At 40.7% G+C, this 9,378-nt stretch overlaps 2 protein-coding genes across 5 annotated transcripts in view; both read left to right on the top strand.

Annotated features, from left to right (window-relative positions):
• The window catches only part of znf512b (zinc finger protein 512B), a 131,161-nt gene that overhangs the window by 77,957 nt on the left and 43,826 nt on the right, over positions 1-9,378 (top strand). The gene's annotated exons all lie outside the window — the stretch shown is intronic.
• Positions 1,080-8,577, top strand: LOC308097395 (uncharacterized protein). Its single transcript, XM_080445151.1, has 2 exons — positions 1,080-2,760; positions 6,410-8,577. Exons 1-2 carry the CDS (start codon positions 1,354-1,356, stop codon positions 7,847-7,849), a joined length of 2,847 nt encoding a protein of 948 aa, XP_080301277.1. The 5' UTR covers positions 1,080-1,353; the 3' UTR covers positions 7,850-8,577.

The following is a 9,378-nucleotide window of genomic DNA, read 5'->3' as shown; positions in this document are numbered from 1 at the left end:
CTGCAGCGACTTATTGAATTCTACTCCACCGATATGGAATATTTCCACAAAAATGATGTTCCTACTTTGGGGATTAAGTGATATATAAAGTCCAAACCACTTTTTTCCATCAATAACCCCACAGAAACCCTCATAGGGCATAGCAGTGGCGGCCATTTTGTGGTTCCACTCAAAAAATTCCATTCATTTCCTAAAATATTTATGTCAATTATTTTAAGCCTTGCTTCATACTGTGGCCACATTGTGTTTTCCAGCTCATATATGATAACAGCAGTGTTATAAAGGCATATATTTATAGAAAATATTTAGGCGAGAATTAAAGACCTTCTTTTTCAGTAAGTTCAAACTTATATATATAACTCAATGTCAGTTGCACATAGAGTTGATTATTTTATTTATTAATTTTTATTTATTTATTTTATTTATTCCAAATGGTTCAAGAACAGCAATCAGTTTACTTTCGGTATGCTGTGTATAGGCATTTTTTGCATATTAAACAGGATTCTTAACAGGTAAAGAAATAAGAAATGGTACTAAAAAAAAATGACTTTTGCTGGAGACCCCCTGGAACCCCCCAAAGGACACTTGGGGGTCCCCAGACCCCACTTTGAGAACCAATGGCCTACAGTACCAACTGACGACACTTGCTGAGCATTTGTGTGTGCGTACGTGTGTGCCCACAGCACGCTACAGTTTGGATGAGTAGCCTCTAGATTTATTTATTTAGGTTTTCTCATAAAAGTGATATTTTACATAGCCTGCACATGGTTGTCACTGTCAGTGTGCGCTGTGCGCTTCAGTTGTGTGCGCTCATTTTTCTGGAAATCTGGCACGGAAGTTGTGCAGCCTCCGTTTCCTGTGTGTGTGTGTGTGTGTGTGTGTGTGTGTGTGTGTGTGTGTGTGTGTGTGTGTGTGTGTGTGTGTGTGTGTGTGTGTGTGTGTGTGTGTGTGTGTGTGTGTGTGTGTGTGTGTGTGTGTGTGTGTGTGTGTGTGTGTGTGTGTGTGTGTGTCATAGCTCCACCTACCAGACTCATCTGAGAGAAACCTGGAAACGGAGAGGTTGTTATTCTGCCTCTCCACACGCAAAGAGACGGACAATATGACTTACCTTCAGATCAAACACAACTTCCAGTGAGTTAGGACAAACTGTCGTTCTACAGCTACAGGAGGGAATACTGACCCAGACCACTTGTACCTGCTCCTGACTCTGTCAGCTGAATGGACTTTAACAAGAACCAGGATTCACAGTGAAAGTAAACTTCAGGGAACATTCTAGAAGAGGGAGTGTTACCACGACTGACTGGCTGATTTCCTGGTTTGAACAGTGTGTTTGTAGCTTCACTCAGAGACCAAATGGCTTCCAAGTTGTCTCGTCCTGAAGAGGATTATTGCTGCCCTGTGTGTTGTGACATCTTTAAAGATCCTGTTCTCCTGTCCTGTAGCCACAGCTTCTGTAAAGACTGTCTGCAGAGATGGTGGAGAGAGAAGAAAATAAAAGAATGTCCAGTATGTAAGGAGAGACACTCAGTGGATCCACCCAGAAACCTGGCTCTGAAGAACCTGTGTGAGGCCTTCATACAGGAGAGACATCAGAGAGCTTCAACAGGGTCTGAGGTTCTCTGCAGTCTGCATGCTGAGAAACTCAGACTGTTCTGTCTGGAATGTCAACAGCCAGTGTGTGTTGTGTGTCGAGATGCTAAAAAACACACCGACCACAGATGCAAACCCATCGATGAAGCTGTTCTGGATCACAAGGAGGAAGTCCAGAAATCACTGAAGCCTTTACAGGAGAAACTGAAGGTCTTTAATAAAGTTAAAACAAACTATGATCAAACAGCAGAACACATTCAGTTCCAGACTCAGAACACAGAGATTCAGATTAATGAACAGTTTAAGAAGATGCGTAAGTTTCTACAAGAGGAAGAGGATGCTAGGATTGCTGCACTGTGGGAGGAAGAGCAGCAGAAGAGTCAGATGATGAAGGAGAAGACTGAGGGTCTAAACAGAGACATCTCAACTCTTTCAAACACAATCAGAGCCATAGAGGAGGAGCTGAGAGCTGAACCTGTCTCATTCCTGCAGAAGTACAAGACCACAATGCAAAGAGTCCAGTTCACACTGCAGTTCACACTGCCGGACCCACAGCCGGTCTCATCAGGAGCACTGATAGACGTGACCAAACACCTGAGCAACCTGACCTTCAGAGTCTGGGACAAGATGAAGGACATTGTCTCCTACAATCCTGTCATTCTGGACCCCAACACTGCCCATCCACAACACATCCTGTCTGATGATCTGACCAGTGTGACATGGGGAGAGATACAGCAGCTTCCTGACAACCCAGAGAGGTTTGACCACTGTGGATTTGTCCTGGGTTCTGAGGGCTTTAACTCAGGGACTCACAGCTGGGATGTTGAGGTTGGAGACAATACATTCTGGGTAGTAGGTGTGTTAGCAGAGTCCTTTCAGAGGAAGGGAGACAGAGGGGGTCAATTCTGGAGAATAATGTTAACTAAACGTACATGTATGTATCAAACATACAAAGCAGTCTCCTCACCAGGGTCAGGTACTGTTCTCTCAGTGAAGCAGAAACCTCAGAGGATCAGAGTCCAGCTGGACTGGGACAGAGGAAAGCTGTCCTTCTCTGATCCTGATACTAACACACACCTACACACCTTCACACACACTTTCACTGACACAATCTTTCCATACATTTTCACTGGTCAGATTGGTGATACTCTGAAGATGTTACCAGTGAAGGTCAGTGTAACTCTGGGATAATGTAGTTAGACATGATGATGAGGATTATATTGATATATTGATTGATTGATTGATTGATGACTTTATTAATCAAAACAATTTAACAGCAACAGAGGTACAGTAGAACATTTAGGCTAAAAGGATCACAGAAATGTCCTGAGGACTTGTTTCCATTGTGGTCCTAAAGTAATACCTGTCAATGTTAGAATCAGAGTGTTTCTGATCTGTGATGACATCATCATCATCATCATCATCATCTACACAGTAAAATACTAGTGTTAATTTAACTCTGAAGAGTGTAAAATGTTACCAAATGGACCCTATTATCCACAACATGATATCATTATCATCTACAAAATCCCTGTATTAATTTAACTTTGAAGAGTGTACATAATGGAACCAAATGGACCTGTAATAGTAATTATGTTGGGGAGTCAGGGTACTTTACTATAAGATATTAGACTAATAATATGATTATTTTACTATTGTATTTCTACACAGTTTAGTTTACCACGTTGGGTACATCTCTAAGGGTTTTACTGAGCAATTGAATTAATTACTTTTTTGTTGGTAATTATTATATTATTTAGTGTGTTGTATTGTGCTGTTTTCTAGTAACCAACCATGGAGTTCTTTAACATTAGATTATATATTAGTTAACATTTGTGTCATTGATCTCTGTGTGTGTTCTGAGCCCTGTAACATGAATGATCCTCTGATTGACTATCTTGTCCCTGCTAATAGGACACAGGCATGTGTTTTTACTTTTCATGGTAGACTGAGGATGTTTTTTGTAACCAAAACATGTATCTGTTCCCACTTTAAACCGTTTTTGGTAACACATTTTATTTTTGTCTCACTATGGATCATTAAAGAATAAAAAAATTGCATCTGCCAAACCTCTGTGGACATTCACTCTGTTATGTTGGTGTGTGAGTGTTCCTTTAGTCTTCTTAGAAGCTGAGGTTAGAAAGACATACAACACATGACTCTGACTGGAATCAAACCAGAGACATTGTAACCACATGGTCGTCTCTGTGACTATTTACCTACTAGTGACTCTTCACCAATCAGTGTGCCACATTCATTATCTTTTGACTTCTGAGATAAAATAATTCTGCAATATGATAGGGATGGGGATCGTTCATTTGTAGCAATTTTGATCCCTTAATGAATCCATCCTGCTTATCTGTCCAATTCCTTATCAATCCCACTATCGATCCTTTTCTATTGTTGGTAGTTGTTGGCAAATTGATGCTAATCTGGGGGCATTTTCATAAAAAAAAAAGGCGTTGTCAATGTGCTGTGTTTCACTCAGCTAATGTGAGACTGATAGCAGAGCTGTTCTAGTAGTAGTGGGAATGAGATCTGATGCATTTTCGGAAGAAACAGCAGCTACTGTGTTAACCCATTAAAACCGGGAACGCATCTGTGTGTCATTTTTACATTTCTTTGGCTAATCAAAAATAGCAGATCTACAAGCTCATAGAGCGGCACCGAGTGCCGCGCTATGAGCTTGTAGATCTGCTATTTTAGAAGAATCTTGAAAATGTGTGCAAATCTTAGTTAGAATATATATATATATTTTAAAGCGAAAAATTTTAACTCCGACCTGTGCTTCTGGGGGGTCCCTGGAACAACATATTTTGAGATGGGGGTCCGCGGCCAAATACATATCATTTTGGGGGTCCTTGTCATGGAAAAGTTGGAGCACCACTGATGTAGCAACATAGTTTTTTTTTTTTTAACTGTTAAGATCTAGAAGACATTTGCAGAATATATATTCAAAGATTTGCACAAAATGTTCATGATTTAAAATCATAGCCAAAGAAATCTAAAGTGACACAGATGCGTTCCCGGATTGAATGGGTTAAAACCAAACCTGTGCCTAATATGGTGTGCGTGCGTGCGTGTGTGTTAGTGCACGTGCGTGTGCGTGTGTGTTGCTTCCTCTTGGCTCCCATACAGTGTAATAAACTCATCCCATTGCAGTCAGAACTGCAGACTCACTCCCAATGTTCCACTGTGTAGTCTGAAGACCCAACTCTTCAGACTCCACCTCACCCCCTACAGTAGCACTTCACTCTCTCTGTACCCCTTCTTGTCACCTTTGTTCTATAGATACAGTAGTAGCCTACTATGCAGATATGTTTTGGTCACTTATTCTAATGTTTTCCTTTCTTAGATTATAATTTTTTTCCTTCATCACAAATATTAAGTTCCTCGGACGTTTTTGCACTACCGAGGCAAGCTACATACCATTTTAAAGCTACAGGTCTTGTGATTAAAATGATACAAACTATTCCAATAGCATCAAAACTGACGGTACAATCAACGCCAAAGTCCGACATACACAAACAAACAAACATTCACAAAGCTGCAGCGACTTATTGAATTCTACTCCACCAATATGAAATATTTCCACAAAAATGATGTTCTTACTTTGGGGATTAAGTGATATATAAAGTCCAAAACACTTTTTTCCATCAATAACCCCACAGAAACCCTCATAGGGCATAGCAGTGGCGGCCATTTTGTGGTTCCACAAAAAAAAAGGCCATTCATTTCCTAAAATATTTATGTCAATTATTTAAAGTCTTGTTTCATACTGGGGCCACATTGTGTTTTCCAGCTCATATATGATAACAGCAGTGTTATAAATGCATGTATTTATAGAAAATATTTAGGCGAGAATTAAAGAGCTTCTTTTTCAAACGTATATATACTGTATAACTCAATGTCAGTTGCACATAGAGTTGATTATTTTATTTATTTATTTTTATTTATTTATTTTAGTTATTCCAAATAGTTCAAGAACAACAATCAGTTTACTTTCGGTATGCTGTGTATAGGCATTTTTTGCATATTAAACAGGATTCTTAACAGGTAAAAAAATACGAAATGCTACAAAAAAAAAAAGACTTTTGCTGGAGACCTCCTGGAACCCCTCCGAGGACACTTGGGGGTCCCCAGACCCCACTTTGAGAACCAATGGCCTACAGTACCAACTGACGACACTTGCTGAGCATTTGTGTGTGCGTACGTGTGTGCCCACAGCACGCTACAGTTTGGATGAGTAGCCTCTAGATTTATTTATTTAGGTTTTCTCATAAAAGTGATATTTTACATAGCCTGCACATGGTTGTCACTGTCAGTGTGCGCTGTGCGCTTCAGTTGTGTGCGCTCATTTTTCTGGAAATCTGGCACGGAAGTTGTGCAGCCTCCGTTTCCTGTGTGTGTGTGTGTGTGTGTGTGTGTGTGTGTGTGTGTGTGTGTGTGTGTGTGTGTGTGTGTGTGTGTGTGTGTGTGTGTGTGTGTGTGTGTGTGTGTGTCTGTGTGTGTCATAGCTCCACCTACCAGACTCATCTGAGAGAAACCATGAAACAGAGAGGTTGTTATTCTGCCACTCCACAAGCAAAGAGACGGACTATATGACTTACCTTCAGATCAAACACAACTTCCAGAGAGGGAGGACAAACTGTCGTTCTACAGCTACAGGAGGGAATACTGACCCAGACCACTTGTACCTGCTGCTGACTCTGTAAGCTGAATGGACTTTAACAAGAACCAGGATTCAAAGTGAAAGTAAACTTCAGGGAACATTCTAGAAGAGGGAGTGTTACCACCACTGACTGGCTGATTTCCTGGTTTGAACAGTGTGTCTGTAGCTTCACTCAGAGACCAAATGGCTTCCAAGTCGTCTCGCCCTGAAGAGGATTATTGCTGCCCTGTGTGTTGTGACATCTTTAAAGATCCTGTTGTCCTGTCCTGTAGCCACAGCTTCTGTAAAGACTGCCTGCAGGAATGGTGGAGAGAGAAGGTAATAAAGGAATGTCCAGTTTGTAAAGAGAGACATTCAGTGGATCCACCCAGAAACCTGGCTCTGAAGAACGTGTGTGAGGCCTTCATACAGGAGAGACATCAGAGAGCTTCAACAGGGTCTGAGGTTCTCTGCAGTCTGCATGCTGAGAAACTCAAACTGTTCTGTCTGGAATGTCAACAGCCAGTGTGTGTTGTGTGTCGAGATGCTAAAAAACACACCGACCACAGATGCAAACCCATCGATGAAGCTGTTCTGGATCACAAGGAGGAAGTCCAGAAATCACTGAAGCCGTTACAGGAGAAACTGAAGGTCTTTAATAAAGTTAAAACAAACTATGATCAAACAGCAGAACACATTCAGTCCCAGACTCAGAACACAGAGATGCAGATTAAGGAACAGTTTAAGAAGATGCGTGTGTTTCTACAAGAGGATGAGGATGCTAGGATTGCTGCACTGTGGGAGGAAGAGCAGCAGAAGAATCAGATGATGAAGGAGAAGACTGAGGGTCTAAACAGAGACATATCAACTCATTCAAACACAATCAGAGCCATAGAGGAGGAGCTGAGAGCTGAACACATCTCATTCCTGCAGAACTACAAGACTACAATGCAAAGAGTCCAGTTCACACTGCAGGACCCACAGCCGGTCTCAGGAGCACTGATAGACGTGACCAAACACCTGAGCAACCTGACCTTCAGAGTCTGGGACAAGATGAAGGACATTGTCTCCTACACTCCTGTCATTCTGGACCCCAACACTGCCTATCCACAATACATCCTGTCTGATGATCTGACCAGTGTGAGATATGGAGAGGAACAGCAGCTTCCTGACAACCCAGAGAGGTTTGACCACTATGCCCGTGTCCTGGGTTCTGAAGGCTTTAACTCAGGGACTCACAGCTGGGATGTTGAGGTTGGAGACAATACAAACTGGGCAGTAGGTGTTTTACCAGAGTCCCATCAGAGGAAGGGAAAAGAAGGGGGTACATTCTGGAGAATAATGTTAAATAAAGGTAAATACACAGCATACTCCTCAGGGTCAACCACTAATCTCTCATTGAAGCAGAAACCCCAGAGGATCAGAGTCCACCTGGACTGGAATGAAGGAAAGCTGTCCTTCTCTGATCCTGATACTAACACACACATACACACCTTCACACACACTTTCTCTGACACACTCTTTCCATACATTTACATGGGTCTGATTGGTGATACTCTGAAGATATTACCAGGGAAGGTCAGTGTAACTCTGGATCAATGTAGTTAGACATGATGATTATATTGATATGTTGATTGATTGATTGATTACTTTATTAATCAAAACAATTTAACAGCACAGAGGTACAGTAGAACATTTAGGCTAAAAGGATCACAGAAAAGTCCTGAGGACTTGTTTCCATTGTGGTCCTAAAGTAATACCTGTCAATGTTAGAATCAGAACACTCTGATCTGTGATGACATCATCATCATCTACACAGTAAAATCAAAGTATTAATTCAACTTTGAAAAGTGTACAAAATGACCAAATTGACCTGTAATAGTAATGATGTTGGGGAGTCAGGGTACTTTACTATAAGATATTAGACTAATAATATGAAAATATAGAATCACCACGTTGGGTACATCTCTAAAGGTTTTACTGAGCAATTGAATTAATCACTTTTTTTGTAGGTAATTATTATATTATTTAGTCTGTTGTATTGTGCTGTTTTCTAGTAACCAACCATGGAGATGTTCTTTAACATTAGATTATATATTAGTTAACATTTGTTGCATTGATCTCTGTGTGTGTTCTGAGCCCTGTAACATGAATGATCCTCTGATTGACTATCTTGTCCCTATAAATAGGACACAGGCTTGTGTTTTTACTTTTCTTTGGTAGACTGAGGATGTTTTTTGTAACCAAAACATGTATCTGTTCCCACTTTAAACCGTTTTTGGTAACACCTTTTATTTTTGTCTCACTATGGATCATTAAAGAATAAAAAAATTGCATCTGCCAAACCTCTGTGGACATTCACTTTGTTATGTTGGTGTGTGAGTGTTCCTTTAGTCTTCTTAGTGTGTTGAGTGACAGGAAGCTGAGGGTAGAAAGACATACAACACATGACTCTGACTGGAATCAAACCAGAGACATAGTAACCACATGGTCATCTCTGTGACTATTTACCTACTAGTGACTATTCACCAATCAGTGTGCCACATTCATTATCTTTTGACTTCTGAGATAAAATAATTCTGCAATATGATAGGGATGGGGATCGTTCATTTGTAGTAATTTTGATCCCTTAATGAATCCATCCTGGTTATCTGTCCAATTCCTTATCAATCCCACTATCGATCCTTTTCTATTGTTGGTAGTTGTTGGCAAATTGATGCTAATCTGGGGGAATTTTCCTTTTAAAAAGGTGTTGTCAATGTGCTGTGTTTCACTCAGCTAATGTGAGACTGATAGCAGAGCTGTTCTAGTAGTAGTGGGAATGAGATCTGATGCATTTTCGGAAGAAACCGCAGCTACTGTGTTAACCCATTAAAACCGGGAACGCATCAGTGTGTCATTTTTAGATTTCTTTGGCTAATCAAAAATAGCAGATATACAAGCTCATAGTGCGGCACCGAGTGCCGCGCTATGAGCTTGTATATCTGCTATTTTAGAAAAATCTTGAAAATGAGTGCAAATCTTAGAATATATATATATGTTGTAAAGCGAACATTTTTAACTCCGACCTGTGCTTCTGGGGGTCCCTGGAACAACATATTTTGAGATGGGGGTTCGCGGCCAAATACATATCATTT

The sequence above is a fragment of the Gymnoscopelus braueri genome (assembly GCF_963280865.1).
Source record: "Gymnoscopelus braueri genome assembly, chromosome: 12".
Lineage (NCBI taxonomy): Eukaryota > Metazoa > Chordata > Actinopteri > Myctophiformes > Myctophidae > Gymnoscopelus > Gymnoscopelus braueri.
Note: the sequence above shows the minus strand (reverse complement) of the source record. Positions and strands in the feature narration are given on the sequence as shown.

Bases quoted from the DNA above. Each gene is read 5' to 3' on its own strand.
- LOC308097395 (XM_080445151.1), top strand. From the start codon at position 1,354: ATGGCTTCCAAGTTGTCTCGTCCTGAAGAGGATTATTGCTGCCCTGTG. The intron at 2,761-6,409 runs GTCAGTGTAACT...TGATTTCCTGGT, and splicing joins TGAAGATGTTACCAGTGAAG to TTGAACAGTGTGTCTGTAGC.